At 38.5% G+C, this 20341-nt stretch overlaps 1 protein-coding gene across 1 annotated transcript; it reads right to left on the reverse strand.

Moving 5' to 3' along the window:
• Positions 1-8312: 8312 nt before the first annotated feature.
• On the reverse strand, positions 8313-8972 carry LOC131232910 (kiwellin-1-like). Its single transcript, XM_058229436.1, has one exon. It carries the CDS (start codon positions 8948-8950, stop codon positions 8381-8383), a length of 570 nt encoding a protein of 189 aa, XP_058085419.1. The 5' UTR covers positions 8951-8972; the 3' UTR covers positions 8313-8380.
• Positions 8973-20341: the final 11369 nt, after the last annotated feature.

A 20341-nucleotide genomic window follows, 5' to 3' on the forward strand; every position in this document is an offset into this window, starting at 1 on the left:
GGATGAAAATGTATGCCACGTCCAAGTTGGATATGTCGCAACTGGTCGATAAAATGTGGTGAACTCAGTAAATCTTATTGCTCATCATAGTCACCTTGCAACTGGTCGATAAAGTGTGGTGAACTCAGTAAATCGTATTGCTCATCATAGTCACCTCGAAAATTCCGTATGTCTCTATCATCTTAAAAGTCTTTTTAATAAGAAACTAGGATCCTTTGATTGTATTTTTCTCTTAAACATGCCCACTTTTTTTCTTTGGGAAAACTTTGATACTCGGCATATTCTCATGGATGATACGCAGGCAGGCAGGCAGGCAATTAGAAATTATATTGGTGCCAGACACAAGTAAAACTGTCCAAATTATGGTTTTTAGTTTAGATATATCATGATTGACCAAATATTAAGCTTGTATGATAATCTGACCATTGGATTGGTGAACGTTTATTAGACATTTAAAACTGAGAAACATCCAATGGTCCCTTTTCAACAAACAAAAGTATCAAGTATCACCAGATCAGAGGTTAGGATTGTTCAAACAATCTGATTTTACATATTGTGACTTACGGATAGTGGGTTCCATAGTTTCACTGGTTTTACTTACTATAACGCAAGCTACCTGTACTATTTTAGAGTGCCTGCGTATCAAGCGCAGTCTGCTGCCTGAGTATTATATAACTCCCTTTTTTATTGTCATTTTTCTTTTTATGCTTAGCTGCTTCTTGTTACAGATATTATACGCCCAAAGGGATCTCTGCAGCAGCTGGATTGTAGCCAATGGCATGTCGTGAAATGAGTTGCCAAAAGTTCACAATCCTTTAAATTCGAATAATATTAATATATATATATATATATGTGTGTGTGTGTGTGTGTGTGTGTGTGTGTATACACACACACACACATGTGTGTATGTTTGTTTGTTTGTAGAGAGAAATAAAAAGAGAGTAATGCTCACCCACAATTAATTGGACGTCCAACTAGTTGCCTAATTATAACTCTAATTATTATTATTAAATCTTTTCTAGATGAAAGTTATTCAAAGAGAAGAGTTGCTGGATTGGGTGGGCCCCACTATAGAATTACTGTGAAATCTATCCAACCATTAAGTGATTTACCTCATGTTAGACCCTGCAGTGTCCAAAAATCAGCCTCATCCTTGATATACACATGATTGGAAACAGTGCACATATAGAAAGCTCATGAGTTAAATTGGCTCATTTAAATCATATATGGTATAACAACCCTGAATTTTAGTGTACTTAATTAGAATTAAAATAAATAGTTAAATATTTTATTTTTAATTAAAAAATAAAAACAAGTCAATAATTAAGTTGGTAGAGACACTTGTGATTGAGAGAAAAGTTGAGGGATAAACTTTTGCCATCATAACTTTTGATTTTGGGCGAGGTTGGAGGATTAATTCGGGGAGTAATAATAATAATATGTTTGATTTTTCTAAACTTCGATTATCTATATTGTTTCGCAAAGCTCCCATGGCCGAGAAGTTCCTTTTCGCAAGATAGTCTGGGTCTGTGATTTCTTTGATCTGGTGATGGATTTTTCCTTCCAAATAAAAAATGCATTTTTTTTTTCATCTTAAAAAAATAAAAATGGTAGCCATCTGTTTGGCTAGAGTTTCTTGATTTGTCAACTAGCTCTCGAGCTCTATGAGATGTGGTTGAGTCGAACCCCTGATGGTTATCATGAACCCATGACTCCATGCATGAACGCCAAAAATCGTAAATGTGATTATTCAGCTTCTCGAGCCCTCTAATTATATTTGCAAGATCCCTCATCGTGCTTAGTGTGGTCACCTGTCAATCTTTACCACCAAGAAGTTTGGTCCCCGATCAGCTTCACAACATCGCACTACTCACTATGGATGGTCCCTGGACAAAACAGTGGCTCTAATACCACTTGTAAGAAAATATAAAGTAATAAAGTACAAAAACCTTACGTATACAAGAATAAAATACACAACAAATCACAACCACACTTTACACTTACAAATTACACATTCACTTACAAGACACTCAACTAAACCTTACAGCTAAAATACTAAAATAATATACCACACTCAACTACAGCACCTCACAGCTCAAGACTACTCACAACTTCACTAGTACACCTGCAACTAGGTACAACTCAATCTCATATATATATATATATATATATATATATATATATATATATATATATATATATATATATATATATATATATATATATATATATTGTTACGATAACAAATAGCTCTACATGGAAGAGTACCAGAAGTGGTTATTATTTGACCATTCACCAGGGTCTGCTTTATGCAAAGTCTGTGTTGATTTTACATTTCCAATGGATAAAAATAGCCTTTTCAATATGCTAGGCCGAGACCTTCCATGGTTTAATTGCTATTTTATAGATTTGGACTGTTCTTACAGTTACAGTCCAATAAATAAAAATATAAGCCTCGGATGGAATATGGCCAAATGCCTGATGGGACCAGAAGGTACAACCTGACGTGCTGATCAGTACTTGTATGAAGCTCTGAAATGGGCGTGGCTCAGATCCGGGCTCGAATGGGTTAGTGGTCAGGGGATGGGCCTGGACCAAAATCAGGACAGCCTATAATATGCTATTTTCAGCACTGGGAATCTGTGTTTTAAAAACTTCACCGGACTGTTGAATCCCAAGATAGACGGTGACCATAGCTCTTACTTTTCATTATGTTCAATTCAAATCGTTCAAGGTCTCTAAAAGCTGCCCAAGTGGCTTACACCAATATGAACCAGCGGTTTGGACCAGTGAAACCCATAGGTTGAAACAGTTTTGCACGGTTGTTACGAAAAGAGAGGAAGAAAAAGAAAGAAGAAAAGAAATTTTATATTTACTCTGATATGACAGTTTAGATCAGGCTACCCAGCTTCAACTTTTTCGGTTTACCGTCACATTCGGTTTTTAGAAGGAAAATCACCAACGACCACTTTCACAAGCATTTTGTCATTGTAAAATATCTATTATTTTAAAAGATAAAAAATCATGAAAAATAAATTCAAAAGGATCAAAAGATTAGGTTGCAACGCTTATTGATGGTGAGTATTGTAACTGGTTGAATTGGATGGATAGTTGTAGTCACTTGTAGACACATGTATACTTGCACCAACATGTAAATGATAGTAGGGGTGCCGATTGTGGCCGGGGACACTCCGATGCCTGAGTCAGGTGAGCATACTAAAAGTAAAAGCATGACTTGATCTAGAGTTTTTGTTACTTACCTATCTTCATCCGCAATGGGTGCACTTATAAGGTCTTTAGGCGGATTAAAGAATTGCATATCCCGACGAGATTCACTAGATTTGCTTAATGGTCCTTATTTAGATATGAATCTACTTCTTAAAGTATCGTCGAGCCTGCCTTGGTCGAGGTGATCTTCGGGTAGGATCGTACTAAATCTTTCATTTCTTAGTTCTCCCTCTGAGTTTTCCATCCTGCCTCTGACCATGGTTGATCTAGTCGGCTCGGGAGATGATTCACCCCACCAAGCTCGCCCTTAAGCAGCAGCTCAGCTTAGGGTCGGCTCAAGCCTATCTTTCTGTAAGGAGGGTCACTTGGTATATCTTCTGAGCTCTGCGCCCTATCAGCTTGGGAAGCTCATCCTAGTACTCTAATAAACTCATCTTAAAGATATTTCTCTTATCATTAGTTACACTTTCCGTACAACAGACTAATTTGATTTTCCCCACAATAAGTACTAAACAAAATTTTTAATTAAGGAATTACTAAGTTGATAAATATAAAAACTGAAACGACATACCCACTTTACAAATAACCCATGTGATATAAATATAGGCATCTCTAAATAATGTACATGAGTTTTCAATTTTGATAAGTGTCACCACACATAGCTAGTAATCCAAATAGTTTTGCAATGGATAGCATAAAAATGTCTAAGGTCAGCATATCCTATCAACTAATATTAGGACTGACACATGGATGGACATGATGAGGTTGATCACCGTTTTCCTTAAGGGGATAATTACTCTGAATCCACGGAACTTCTCTATATTCCTCACAAAAATTTCTCAAATCCATGAGGGAAAATAAAAATAATTTATAAGAAATTTGAAAATTAATTGATTGATAATAAAAATGAGTTTACAATCTTTTAAATAGTGATATCAATAATAGGAAAAAAGTTTTAGAATAAAACTCCAACTCCCAAAAATCATGACTTATTATGAATAGTAAATTTACTATTTATAGACGGTCATTATTTCTACTAGACTTCATGGTTTTCAGCCAAAAATAGTAAGTGTCCAATTTGGCCTAACCACATTATTCCCCTAATTTTTTAAAGCCCTTTCCATGTTGGGCACAACTCCTATGATCAAACTAAAACTTACAATATATATATATAATGTACTTTTGACCATCGATTTGATAGAATCTTGTAAATTCAGTGTAGGCAACTAGGCACAACGGGTTGGTTGGCTAAAGTAGCTTCTCCTGCCCCAAAATCATATATGTTACGTTGAATAACTTAGCCTGCTTTATGAGATATGCATGTTTTAAGGTTCTAACGGTTTGGATCACTTCCGCCTTTAATTGGGCCTTCGCTAGTCCATCTTGGCCATGAAATTGTTTGCGACCCACTTTACATCAAGAACTATGACTTAAATATGGGCCATTATTGTATTCTCTTATTAATATATAGGCAATAAATTATCAAGCATATGCTGTTAACCTTTTTCTTAAGGTGGGCTATATATAACATCATTGTCAAGGCAAAGGACAGAAGAATACTCACTCGCGCCCATAAGGTTGGGTCACACATGTAATGTAATTTGGTAGCTTCTCATGTACATTAGCCCATAGAATTTACAAACCACGTGAAGGTAGGTGGAACTCATTTGTGCTCTCGGTCCCAACCCATTGCACTTTGCAATCTGCGTGCCATTCGTATCGTACTTGTGGTGGAAGAGGAAGATTCGAGATATCTCAAGAATGACAAGATTCAAGGTTCATCAATTGTAGAGTTGTACATGAACTGAGTTAGCTCGCTTGATTCGAAACTACGTTCGAGCCGAGTCGAGCTTATTTTTTTTAGCTTTTTTTTAAAAAAAATTCGAGCCAAGTTTGAACTTGCCAGAGCTCGACTCAACTCGGATCGAACCTCAACTCGAAATAAATACACTGTATCTTGATTTTTATGTTGCCTACTGAGTGTTTGATGCAATACATTTAAACCGATGTTGCTGCTTTACATTCCGTCAGAAATTGAAGGTGCACTCCATGTGTTTGAGAAAAGGCCACAGAAGCTTGATCTTGGCTCGAACTGGCCTGAGTTGCTCGCTGAACCGAGCCGAGCCGAGTTTGAGCTGAGGTCAGCTAGTGGCCGAGCTGAGTCGAGCTGTGCCAAGCTCGACTCGTGTACACCTCTACCTGTTGTAGAGTCCATAGGTGTGAACGGTTTCTTTATTTCCCTATAATTGGTGCACAGTGATCCTGCGGAATAGATGACCTTAATTGTTAGTATCAGAGGATTATTGTGCCTAAGATTATGTTGATTTGTGCTTTATTTTCATTGCTTGCTTATCTTATGCTCCTGAGTCTTGGTAATGCTTTCATTCGCATCTGATGTTAGATCTGATTGATGCCTATAGGTTTTGAAATTTGATAGGAATCTCCCATTCATCTTTTGACCATATTTCGGAGCTTTATTCCTTGTTTACCATGGCTATTAATGGCAAATGCTGCATCCATTGGAGATGAAAGTCTACACTAGTGGATTTCGGTGTTAGACTATGTGCTTCTACAATGGGCTATGGGGACCACGTATGTAGCTTGCATTAGCGATGTATCGAGGTACTTTGGCCTATATATATATATATATATATATATATATATATATATATATATATATATATATATATATATATATATGTGGGGTAGCCTATTAACAATACCCTTAATGCTACTAATGGGTTGTTATTTTTTCCGTAAGGGTTTTTCCACGTAAATCATTGTATTTTCTGTAATTGCTCAATTTTCATTTTTCTATTTGCATGTGTGATTCGTTCCAAGATTAATTCTAAGCCTAACGTGTGGCGGCTAGGTTAATCTGACCATTAGATTGGTGAACATTTCTTGAAGAAATAAAATGAGAAATATCCAATAATCCATTTTCAAAAAAGAAGAAGAAAAAAGTCCATAAATCAGATGTTAGGATTGTTTAAACAATCTGATTTTGGGAGCATGGCTTAAAGACAGTAGACTTCATAGTTTCATTAGTTTAACTTGAGATAATGTATGCCACAGGTACGATTTCAGAGTGCCTGCCTATTGTCATTCGGTGCCTGCGTATCATGTAACTCCCTTTTTTCTTGTCTTCTTCTTTCCTTTTTGTTTTTTTGGTTTTTTTTTGTTTTTTATGCTTAGCTATTTCTTGTCATACATGCGGTCCAACCAAAGGGATCTCTGCAACCACTGCATTGCAGCGAATGGCATGGCATGGAATGGGTGGCCATAATTTCCAACTCTAAATTTGAATACGTGTGTGTTAGAAAAACTTAAATACTCTCACATGGAATGATGGTTGATACGCAAGTACTAATAAATTATAAACATGCGACATATACAAGTAACTCAGGATAACACCATTGAAACTGTGGGCATTAATTCAAGTACATCAGAAACTAAAAGTCCAACTAGTTTTCCTTTTAATTTCCAATTGGAGGATTGGTGGATACCTGATCAACAGTTGACATGAAAAACTAGTAAATAATATGCATCCAATAAACAAAATCAGTTTATAAGATCACTCAATCCCTAATACATTTAAAATATTTATTATAAAAAATTAAAAATATAATAAAAAGGTATAAATTGAATTATTTTATATTCTAAATAATTATTCTGCAAAAATTGTGAAAAATTAAAAACTGATGAGATTTTAAAAATCTCACGATATTATTATAATAATATTATCTAATCAAAATTCTACAATATTAAAATCAAACGATATTACTATTGTTTAATCAAAATTCCGTGATGATATCTCTCAGGGACTTTAGAATCTACGCAATATTTGTCATAATGGTAGAGACAAAGGTGGAATTGCATGTAGATAAGCGGACAAAACATAGGCTGTTGATTTTTCCTATCACTATGGGTCAAATGTCCTCTTGGATTCCTTGTCCCTCTTTGCACGCACTACAGAGATGAGATGATTCCAGCCATGGATTGACATGGGCTGGATAAAATGACCCAGATTCCATCATAACATTGGGTCCACCATTCCATTTGATTCCCCACTTCCAATGTATAAACCTAGCCTTTTCAATATCCAAGCCCTATTTTATGGATATGGGCTGCTCCTACAGGCCTAAGGTTGAATTTCCAGGTGCAATAAATTATATAACATAGACCCGGGTTAGAATATGGACAACTCATCGGCTGTGAATGACCAAATCTTTTTAAAAGTATTGCTAGGACCTGTTTGGTTATAACTATTTTCTAACTTTTATGTTTCCTCTGGAATGTGAGAGTTAGCCTAGTATTCCGCCAATGAAAGATTTCATTTTGTTTTGTCCATATACCAATTTTCCAAGGGAAAATGGGAAAAGCCTAAAATCTTATTTAAATTATTTAGGTAACTCATTCCCTAGTTAAAATGCAGGGTGCTTTTTATTTTTTATTAGAAAAAGTTTGAAATAAAAGTTTCGAAAATGCTACCTATAACTTTGTTGAATGGAATAATATGATGTATAATCATTTACTTCCAGTGAGCCCACAAAATAAATAAATAATAAATAATTTTTTTTAAAAAATGGGCCTCTCCTATCATATAACTAAGAATCACTTCTCACAAAAATTAAAATGCAACTACCCAAAGCCTACCATAAACGACCTCCAATGAGGAAACAAAATGCAACCCCGGCAATGACAAAATGCTGGGTGCAGGGCAGGCTGACTGTCTCGAGAGCTTAACGTATCATCTCTGGCACCCTTTGAGGCTGCCAACCCAAAGCCTGCCATAAATGTGAATTTGGGAGTTTTTGGGCAGATGTCCATTTTTTCATATGGTGTGGCCCACATAATAATTACATATACATGATTTAGACCAACAAACTCTTCATCTCTGTGAGAATGGGCAGATTTAGACTGACAACACTTTTATTTATTAGTAATTTAGGTAGAGAAATTACATAAAATGGCAAACTGCCTTATTGCAAGCCAGCAAATAACAAAAGAAGAAGGATTCAAAAGTAAAATAAAATAAAAACGCACTTCAAATGCCAAATTGTGATATGCGTGCAGACCAGGAACACACACATTTGCACAGCTATGAGCAAATGTTTGGGTACATCCCTATCCCTTGATGCATGTATACAATTCAAGCATCAGACCAAGTAATGTCCAACTCGCCCCAGTCACTTTTCGGCACTCCCAAAGCTTTCCAAACAGCTTTGGAGGCATCAACGATATTGTTGGGACAAGGAGGTTGGTAATCATGGTCTGCATCACACCCCACAGTCGAGTCACACTCATCGACAACCATAGCTTCCACGCTGCGCCCATTGGCATGAATGATTATCTTGTTGAGGCATCTCCCTTGGTTGTTTGCCTTGAACCACCCAGTTGAGAGTGCCACCACAGGTGTATCATCATCATGGTATTTATTATCACATTCTGATGGGGCCCCACCATCTCCACCCTTCTCGAAGCTGTTGATTGTCAAGACAGCCTTTGTGTGTTTCGACACGGGTGGCGAACATTTGTATGTGGTGTAAATCTTGCCCTCTTTACAGCATTCAGAGTCATTCCCAGTGTTGCATTGCCCCTTGGGTGCTTTCTTACCTCTCAATTTGCCACTGGGCTTACATTTCTGAGCTTGTGTTTGGAGAGAAGCTTGGGAAAAGAGAAGGAAGATGAGCAAAACACATGCCCTTAAACAAGCACCCATCGATCTTTCTATTCTAACTTCTTTTCTCTCCTATTTGATTTTGTTGTGATGTAATGTATGAGTGGTTGGGTATATATAGGAAACAACTACTCGAATTGACCTTGGGTTTCTCAGAAGACTACCAACAACATTCTAATCTTGAAGTTTTAAAATAACTAGACAATCCAGCTGGAATCCAATGGAATTAATACCTACTAGAAATTCCAGTTGGAATCCAATGGAATTAATAATGCCCCTGGCAAAACTATATATATAGATAATTACATTTGTCAAATACCAATTTTGGATTTTATGTGTGAGGAATGTTTTTGTGTTTTATGCGCGTCGATCTTGTCAATTTCTTGGCCTCAGAAATTTCACTCGGGATTTTCAGATTTGATGTTTTTCTGGCGTTATTTTAACTTGCAACTGATTTTTCTATTAAAATCACAATAATCTAATAGTAAAATTGTGAGAAACTATAAGATTTTCAGAGATTTTTATTAAAAACTGGTGAAATTCTGAAAATCTCATGATATTACCATGATAAAATCGTTTAATCAAAATTTCTCAACAACGTCACACGACTTCAAAATCTATGCAATATTTGTGGCAATGGTAAAACTGTGGGCCCTATGTGTGAACTTTACCTATGATCTGAATCCAATCAATGCATATTCTCGCAGATCCGATCCATCCAGAGAGATGGCCAGACATTGAATTGGCCATTCCATTAGAAATTAGCCGTGTGTGTGTGTGTGTGTATAAATATAGAGAGAGTCATGCTCCCCTGCGCACCTATGCACGTGCACACCTTTGCACACGTGTCATGGGTGTCTAATCTGAACGGTCCATGTGATGCGGAATCCCATGAAACCTCATGCAAGAAATTTTCACCCTGATCTAAAATTCTGGTGGGCCATAGTAAAGAGAAATGCAAATCAAGGGAGGAAAATGTTTTAATTTTTCATGGCCCTTAAAAGTTCTAGATCAAAGTAAAACTTGGTCTTGGGGGGTTTCACGAGGTGCTGCTTCACATGAACGGTTCAGATTTTGGATCCACATCACGGATGATGGGTTCTCAAAAATGTTTGTATGTAACAGGTACAAACTGGTTCGTTGGTGAGCGTTTCCATATATATATATATATATATCTCAGCATAAGCTTTGAAAAATAGCCCACAAAAGATAAGTAGACAAAACTAACATTGAAGAAATCTAGCGTAGAATCTCCAGTAGCTAAGTGCCGCTGTCTAACCCACAAGAGCCGTTAAAAAACACAAAAGTAGTGTGGATTCTTGCATTCACGGGAGTTTTATCATTAGTTAAGGGAAATGCTCCGGTACTCTCCTACCACTGTAAGTGAGGGTGTTCCTAGTTGCATTGGGACACTTAATTCAATCCATTAATCTAGACTGTTCATTAGGTGTAGTGCACATTTCTTGGGCTAGCATGCAAATATCATTTCAATACGATAAATTTTAACCATTTGATCAATGATTTTTAATATGGATGGTCAACACCTTTTAAACAAAAATAGGTCCAACCGAAAATTTAATCCATCTGTTTGTTAGGGCCATCATGGATTGCTTATGATTTTAAAGAATCACTTTTGTTAGACAATTGTAACCATCACATCCATGGATTGAGAAAGAAATCGCCATAGAAAAAAAAAATGCTAAATCAAGAATGGATCTGATCATACGATCATGGTGATTGTTGCATGGAAGCTCATGAAAAGTGTTGTTTTGGATCATCTAATCAGTGTGATTTTTGCATATAAGCCCTTGAAAAGTGTTGTAGACTCAGTGGACAGTCCAGATTGATGAAATAGACTGTCTTAGCAATGTTGTGCAACCAGGAGCACATTAACTTAGTCCTCTGAAAGCACTCCAGCATTTCTCATTAATTATTTCTTAAGAGCCAGATCATTATGTGTTTTCTTTCTAAATAGCTGTGGCTCGTGCAAACACTCCAGTAACACGATCCAAACTGTGGGATCCATCACAGATGGACCATATCTCTAAAATCACACCAATCAGAAGATTTTTGCCATCTCGAACAGACAATTGAAATTGGAAAGCGGCCATTCTCTTCAGTGGCTACCAATTGTACAGTTAGAATCACCCGGAACCTGTGACTTCCGGGTGCCCAAAATTAGCAATATGGTCTGGATGGATGAAAATGTATGCCATGTCTAGGGTGGATGTGTTGCAATTGGTTGAGAAACTGTGGTGAACTCACTAAAATTTGTTGATCATTTTAATCACCTCGAAAGTTCCGTATGTCTTTAATTATCATCTTGAGAAGTCTTTTTAATAAGAAACTCAGATCCTTTGAGTGCATTTTTAATAAAACTGAGCATCACATAGCTCTACCATGTTTTCTATATCAAATCCACTCCATCTATCAAGATATTTCCTCAATGTTAGGCATTGGGATAGAAAATCAGCCCAATCCAAAACTTAAGTAGATATGTATATAAGAAACTATGTGGACATGTTGAGCGTAGATTTGTATGTAGATGCCAGATATTCCATCTAAGCCGTGGATCAAATGCCCTTAGAGTGGGGCTCCCATTGTAATACAGAGATGAACATGATGAGGTCGATCACCGTCTTCCTCAAGAAGATAACTACTCCGAATCCACGGAGCTTCTTTGGACTCCTCACAGAGACTTCTCGAATCCATGAGGAAAGAAAGCAAAAAATAGAAATAAATTCTAATAAATTTGAAATTGATTAATTAATTCCAATAAACTACTTCACAACCCTTTAAATAGGGATACCAAGCAATGGAAGAGAAATCAGAATCAAACTACAACTAAAACTCATAGAATTCGTGACTTACTATAAATAGTAAACTTACTATTTATAGACGGTCGTGATGTCTACTAGTGCGCAATGTTTTCGGCCAAAAATAGTAAGTGTCCTATTTGGCTTCACCAAACAATTCTCCTAATTATTCTAAGCTCTTTTCATGTTGGACACAACTCCTAAAGCCCGACGGATGAAGAGTTATAATCAAACTAAAACTTACTATTTACAGTAAAAACGAAATTAAAACAGGGAAACGACCATTGATCCAGGGGTATTTCGCAAATCCGGCTTGCGTAACCCAGCGTACCAGGGTTGGTTGGCTAAAGTAGCTCGTTCTACCCCAAAATCATATATTTTACGCCTGATAACTCATTCCGGATTGTAAGATTTGCCCGATTTAAGGTCCGACGGTCCGGATTACTTCTGTCGTCGACCGGCCCTTTTCTGATCCGTCTTGGCCATGAAACTATCCATGATCCGCTCTACATCAGTCTCATCCACTTCAAAAGAACTCGTCCTTCTCTGGTTCATGATACTCGGTCAGGTTCGCGACGTTGAAAGTCCGTGAGATCGTCATGTCATCTGGAAGATCAACAACATAAGCGTTGTCATTGATCTTTCGAATGATTGGGACGGGTCTAATCTTCTTATTTTTTAACTTGTTGTACGTCTCGGTCGGAAATCTCTCTTAGCACAGATGGACCATAACGCGGTCGTCCACCTTGAACACTTTTTGTCGCCGGTGCTTATCTGTTTGTTCCTTATATTTCTCATTTGAGGCATGTAGCTTGGTCTGTACTTCCACATGGATCCCCATGATCTTGTCTGCCATATGTTCTGCTGCAATGCTCGTGCCTGGGTGCTTAGGCAGAAGGACCAAGTCAAGTGTGTGGCGAGGCACTCGTCCGTAGATAATCTGGAACGGTGATTTCCTTGTCGAGCAGTTCACCATGTTGTTGAATGCAAACTCTACTTAAGACAAGGTCAAATCCCACTGCTTTGGTTTTTCTCCTGAAATACAGCGAAGGAGGTTTCCCAACGTGCGATTCATAACTTCGGTCTGCTTATCAGTCTGTGGGTGATAAGCACTGCCGAATTGAAGTCGTGTATCAAATCAAGTCCACAAAGTCCGCCAAAAGTGGCTAATGAACTTCGTGTCACGATCAGAAGTAATGGTCTTGGGGACCCAGTGTAGCTGTACGACCTCCCTGAAGAATAGATTCGTCATGTGTGTTACATCGAGCGGTCTTCTTACATGGGATAAAGTGCGTCATTTTGGAGAAATGATCTACCACCACGAACACCGAATCCATGTCACGTTGTGTTCATGGGTGACCAAGCATGAAGTCCATTGATAAATCCTCCAAAGGACCATCAAGCACAGGTAACGGGGTGTAGAGGCCCGTATTCTGAGATTGCCCCTTAAAGGTCTGACAAACATAATAACGTTGTACGGCTTTTTCCACATCACGTACTAATTACGGCCAGTAATACCGCTTTTCCACAAGAGCTCGTATCTTGTCTCGCCCAAGGTGTCCACCGAGGCCACTTCCATGTAGCTCCTAAATAATCTGTTCTCTCAGAGAAATTTGGAGGATACACAATCGATTCCCTTTGAAGAGAAAATCGCCATGCATATGAAGGTCACTGGGGAGACCTTCTTAGCACTTCATCTAAGAATCTTTGAAGTCCTCATCCTCGGCATACTGCTCATTGAGACAGTCGAAACCGACCACCTCGTTGTTTATCGTAACAAGTAGTAATGCACGACGGCTAAGTGCATCAGCCACCTTGTTCTACTGCCCTAACTTGTGATTCAGAATGAATGTGAATTTCTATAAAAACGTAACCCATCTAACATGCACACGATTCATATTAGTTTGACTATTAATAAACTTTAATGCTTGATGATCAGTGTACAAAACAAACTCTCTTTGAATCAGATAATGCTGCCAATGTCGTAGCGCCTGAACAACTGTGTACAACTCAAGCTCATAAGTCGACCACTTCATTCAGGCTTCACTGAGCTTCTCGCTGTAGAAGGCTACTGGCCTGCCTTCCTGTGATAATACTCCTCTAATTCTGACATATGAAGCATCACACTCAACCTCAAACAATTTGTCAAAATTAGGAAGCACCAAAACCGGTGTTGTAGACAAACGATGCTTGATCTCATGAAATCTCTTGTCGGTTTTATCGGTCCACTGGAACGGTCCTTTTTTCATGCAATTTATTATAGGCGCGACTATGGTGCTAAAATCTCTCACAAATCGACGATAGAAAGTAGCCAACCCGTGAAAACTCCTCACCTCATGAATGTTTGTCGGGATCGGTCATTCCCTAATGGCTCGCACCTTTTCATCATCCACACAGATACCTGCGGACGTTATAACAAATTCTAGAAACAACAAGCTGTCAGTTCAAAAACTATACTTCTTCAAGTTGAGGTACAACTTGTTAATTTGTAGGACCTGCAGCACCTGCTTGAGATGTTTCCTATGCTCCGTCTCATCCTAGTTGTATATTAATATATCATTAAAATATACTACCACAATCGGCCAGTGAAAGGTTTTAGAACTTGATTAATCAAACGCTTAAAAGTACTTGGTGCGTTCGATAGGCCGAAGGGCATGACCAATCACTCATACAACCCTTCCTTGGTCTTGAATATCGTTTTTCACTCATCACCATACCGGATACAAATATGATGATACCCTCTCCTTAGATCTAGTGTAGAGAACACCTTAGTCCCTTCTAGCATATCGAGCATGTCGTCCAACCGCGGTATTGGGAGCCGATATTTGATGGTAATTTTGTTGATTGCCCGGCTGTCGACACACATTCGCTAGCTTCCATCTTTTTCTGATGTTAATCATGCTGGTACGACACATGGGCTCATGCTCTCTATCAAGAGACCCTTACGGATCAATTCCTCTACTTGCCTCTGAAATATCTCACGCTCCTTCAGACTCATCCGATAATGAGGGTGGTTGGGCAGGCTAAGCTTAGGGACGAGGTCTATATGATGTTGGATGTCCCTCATGGGGAGCAATCTATCTGGTAAATCTTTAGGCCAGACTTCTTTGAATTTGTTTAGCAACAGTCTTAAACTTGGAGAGATGTTTAAGGGTTCCTCTTCCTCGCCCTTCATCACTATGGCGTATACGTCGCAGGTTTCTTTAGATTACTCCATGAACTCCCGAATGGTCAAGAGAGAACTCCCCTCCACTTTAGAGGCTTCAGGGTGGTTCTTTGGACCCATAGGAGTAAGGATTATTTTTTGACTATCCTTGACAAATATGTAGACGTTATCTCGTCCCTGATGGGTTGCATCACGGTTCAACTGTTAGGGTCGACCGAGTAGCATATGGTAAGCTTCCATGTCGACCACGTCATAAAGTATCTGATCCTTATAATTTTTGCCAATTGAAAACGACATAATGTATTGTTCAGTTACCTTAGTCTCATTCACTTTTTTTATTCAGCCAATTAAGTACGAGGAAGGATGTTTCGTCGTTGGTAGCTGCAACTTGTACACCATATTCTCGTTACTACCACTGTCTATGATCACATCACAGACCTTTCCGTTGACAGGGCACCGAGTACGAAATATATTGTGTCGTTCTGGATGTAATTCTTTTCACGAGGTATACAGTAATCGCCTTACAACTAGAAATTCGCTACGATCCTCAACCGTCACTTCATCGTCACCTATTATTTCTTCAGTAGTTTATTCATGTTCATTAAAGTCATGGTCTTCTTCTACGGCCTCATTTTCAGTGCCCCCTTCATTTATAGTCAAGTGTGTTGTGGGATGTTGAGGACGAGTGTTTGATAAGTGGCCTGTTTGGCTTCACCAAACTGTTCTCTTAATTATTCTAAGATCTTTTCACGTTGGACGCAACTCCTAAAGCCCAATGGATGAAGAGTTTTAATCAAACTAAAACTTACTACTTACAGTAAAAACAAAATTAAAACAGGGAAACGACCGTTGATCCAGGGGTATTTCACAAATTCGGCTTGCGCAAACCGGCGTAGCAGGGTTGGTTGGCTAAAGTAGCTCGTTCTACCCCAAAATCATATATTTTACGCCGGATAACTCATTCCAGATTGTAAGATACGCCCGATCTAAGGTCCAATGGTCCAGATCACTTCTGTCGTTGACTAGCCCTTTTCTGATCCATCTTGGCCATGAAACTGTCCACAACCCGTTCTACATCACATTGCATCATACATACTTTGATACAGGTGCAAGTAAAAAAAAAATTCTCAAGATGATTTGAAAATAGACCTTAATTTTCCAGAGAATATGTTGTTGATAAACAAACATGAGACTTTCCCACACTTTCATGGAAATATAGTTTCTCAGGCAATTTCATTTCTCACCCTTTCCACAAATCCAAACAAGCCCTAAATTACCCACTTTTTTTCTCGAGGAAAAGTTTGATACTCGGTGGAATGTCATGGATGATACGCAAGAAGGCAATAAGAAATTACATTGGTGTGGGAGACACGTAAGTAAAGTAAAACTGTCCAAATTATGGTTTTTAGTTTAGATATATCATGATTCATGGACCAAATATTAAGCTTATATGATACTCTGACCATTGGATTGGTGGGCGAGGTTAGGTTTGTTTAAATGATGTATTTTTAAAATTGCGAGTTAGGAACAGTAGGTTTCATAGATTCACTGGTTTAACCTGAGTATTATATAACTTCCTCTTTTTTCTTTTTATTTTTCTTTTTTATGCTTAGCTGTTTCTTGTTATAGATGTGCTCCGCCAAAAGGGATGAATAATACACACACAGGCATTGATGAGTTGTTGAGGGTCAAATATTGCATATCAGACCCAATTATTACTTGAATTTATGGACATGATACTATTTAATGCACCAGTTTAATCGTGTTTGTGATGCAAGGTGTATTTACGAGCATGGACTGAAAAAGGATGCTAAAAGCACGGATTTAACGTTCAGAATGCACCAAGGCAAGGGACGGACTCCAAGGGACCAAGATCGATGGAATTACACGCCAGGGATTCGCGAAAATTGAGAAACTGAAGCTCAAGCGGCCTGAAAGTCAGCCAGAATGCAAGATCACTGGGTTTCCATCATCTGTTTGGCTCGAAACTTTATACATGGCTCGAAGACCAAAAACTAACGTACACGTCAAATTTCAGCCATTGGATCCTCGTGAAAGTGGCTGAACTAACAGATCAGTCCATAAAATTCTGATTTGGGGCCCACCCGTTGTCCAGATACGCTTTAACTTCAGCCCCCACGGCTTAAATGAAATGAGGAACAAGATGGTTGGTGTGGATTTCTCATAATAATCATACAGTGTACATAGTACACTTTTTGTACTAAGAGTGCATGGCAACACAGGGACGTGGGACGTATTTTGAAGAACTCTTTCAGAGACTTCAGATGATCTCAGTGGGCCATCATCATGGTCCAAATGCTCAATCCGAGCCGTCCATCATGCAGAGGAGCTTGATTTAGCCAAACCCATGTTGACTTTATGCACTCATGCACGCACACGTGTTGGTTTCAATGGTCATAAATGGACTGCCCTACAACTATTGCAGCTGATTTCTTCCATGGACCACACCGATTTGGATCCAAAAATAGTGATTTCCGCCTGATTTTTCGAGCAGAATACAGTGGACGGAGTGGATTTCCCAAAACAAAATCTATATGGGCCCCACCAACTTCGACAGCGAGCCAGCGTCCGCAGGCCCTGTTTCCGCGTCCGGTTGGGTCCGAGATTTGGGGGGGATAGTGGGCCACGGTCATCAATAATTTAAGTGATCCATACCGTCCAATGTGTCCACAAGAAGGCCAATATTCTAGCCAAGATCTCAGAAATGATGGATAATTTGATATCGCGCCATAAATACAACCCAAACGCAAGATATTTTGCGTTTTCACTGCGAACGCGAACGCGGCTGCGTAAATAACTATCCTTCTCTCCCGACGCTACAACTCAGACTTGGGCATGAAGTCTTTGATTCGCAGGGGACCAGGATATAAAGGAAACACAGAGAAAGGAGGAGGAAAAGAGGAGTTTGGGACAGGAGCGGTGGCTGAAACGTGAAAGGGAGAGCTTGGCAGGGACTTGGGGATTCAGAGCTGCCGTGGAGGCTTTTTGGCTGGACGTCAGGAGTGCAGCCGTGAGGAGAGGAACGTGGAAGGTGGGTTGCTGCTGCACGTCAGGGAGTTTTATGGAGCTTAAAGGGAAAACGAGCAGGGTGGGGGCTTAGCATTGAAGGAAGAAAGGAAGAAGCGTGTAGCGGGTTTTTTTTTCTCTCTTTCCTTCTTGTTCTTTTCTTTTCCTATTTTATTTTTATTTTGCTGTTTTAATCAACCCATTCATGTGTAGCTAATCCTCTTAGCTACGGCTAAGAGGTGAAGCCTGTAGCGAGATGGGAGATACTGTTTCATGCGTTTAAGTTAAAATTTCTGAACTGAACTTGGTTTTAAGTTGATTATTAAAAAAATATTCGTTTCAGTCTTTAATGGTCTGTTGTGACTGAAATTACAATGGGTTTGCAATGGGTTTGCAATGGCTTTGAATATTTCTTTTTCTCTTTGATGTTTATGACGTCAGGAGGCCCTGTTGTCCACCATCGTCTCCTGGGCATAGTTGGATGATGGTACCCTTCTTGACCTTCATGGCATGTTGATTGGTTGGTAATTAGTTTAATTCTTTTGTTAACTTTATCTCCTGGGCATGGTGTGGTGATGGAATCCATTCTAATTCATATACCTTTCATCTCTTAAAAACCAGATCAAGTAAGTTCAGTTTGGATTCCATAATTCTTGATGCAGGCATAAGATCTCCCTAATCTCTACAAGTGGATCCTCTGAATCCCTAGTTTCCTTCCTCTGAATTCCTTAAAGTTTTAGATAATTATTCCTCAATTATTCCTTAAAATTCTATTTTGTTTAGATCACATCTTATTCTAGTTCTACTCCTACTTGGTTTCAGATAACGCACAGGTATCAGTCCCTGTGGATTCGACCTCGGTCTTACCGAGTTTATTACTACATCACAACCCTATACTTGGGGAGTGAACATGAGTTTTGGAAATCAGTAGGCCACTCATGGTATTAGCCATATAGACAGTTCCATGAATGGTGTGGATCATCGTGACATTCTTCAGGTGCGGCCCGCCACATTGGGTTATGTATGGTCTTATAATGACATGAGGATTGCTACAACCAGGGCTCTCTATTTCCCTTAGTTCAAATGAATGGTAATTGGGTCATTATTACACCCTATTTGTGAGTATTTCTGTCCCTAAATCTGTCAGAGAAGGCCTGACTTAAATTTATGGGCCTACTATGACGTATATGTGTGATATCCACACCGTTCATTTGTCTTATCGAAAAATTTTAGGTGAGATCCAAAACTCAAGTGGCCCACACCACTAGTAACAGTGGCTATAAAACTTTTACTATTGAAATGCTTTTTCTTCCTATGTCCTAGAAAACTGTTTATTTGTCATCTAACTAATTCATAAGGCCAATCGAAAATAGATAAGAGGAAAACACAAATCAGTTTGATCTAAAACTTCTTGGGCCTCAAAAAGTTATTAACAATAGGCCTTTAATCCTCAATCTTTTCTTTGATGTGGTCCACTTGAGCTTTAGATCTGCATCATTTTTGGGCCCATGCCTAAAATCTGCTATCAGAATTGATGGACGGCGTAGATAAGCTATATACATCCCAATGGGCCCCACGTAAAATTCACATTCCCGGGTTTGTCATCCTATATCGTTGGTTGACTCTAGCTTATGGTTTTCAGGACACTCTTGATGGGTTTCAGGACACTTATCTTTCCATTGTATACCTTCTTTTTGCTCAGATCAATGGGAATTTTTTAACGATAATATCTCCTCCTAAAGCTACACCTGAATCATGGTGAAACTTGTTGTTGTCCTTTTAAATGTAAAAAGAATACCTCTTCAAGTTAAACCGTTAGTTATTAATTTCTTTTCGTTTTTCTTCTATATAGACCTGTATATAGCTTAGGATACTTTTCCTTGTGCTGATAGCCATGATTTGAATTCTTGAAATTTCATATTAGTTTTTACAACTTAATCCATCACACATTGTGCTGTGATATTTATATATAACTTGTGTTAGTTTTTCTACACGTCTGAATCAAATAATTCCCATTAACCATTATACTCTGCCAGAGCATCAAATAATTCTCTTTGATTTTAACACAGCACAAAACAGAAAAGAATTAGACCAACGTCAAAATCTCACAAACCAGAGAAAAGATTCTCAAAAAAGACTAGAAGAATTTTATTAAATGAAAGATACCTATGCTATTCAGCCTAGATCTTTATTTACAGAGGAACTACTAGCACGCAAAATGACTAAAAATAGGATTAATTGAGAAGGGAATGGAAATGGACAGTAATCAAGCCTACAGTCAAGTCATAAATTGAATCTGACTTATTCATTTAGAGTTATTAACAAATAATACTTTTCTAAAAATAGATACCCAGCTGTTTTCATCCGAGAATGGAGCCTCCACACAATCAGGGCTCTTGATTCCACACAATCAGGGCTCTTGAT

Source organism: Magnolia sinica, chromosome 18, assembly GCF_029962835.1.
Source record: "Magnolia sinica isolate HGM2019 chromosome 18, MsV1, whole genome shotgun sequence".
In the NCBI taxonomy this organism is placed as follows: Eukaryota; Viridiplantae; Streptophyta; class Magnoliopsida; order Magnoliales; family Magnoliaceae; genus Magnolia; species Magnolia sinica.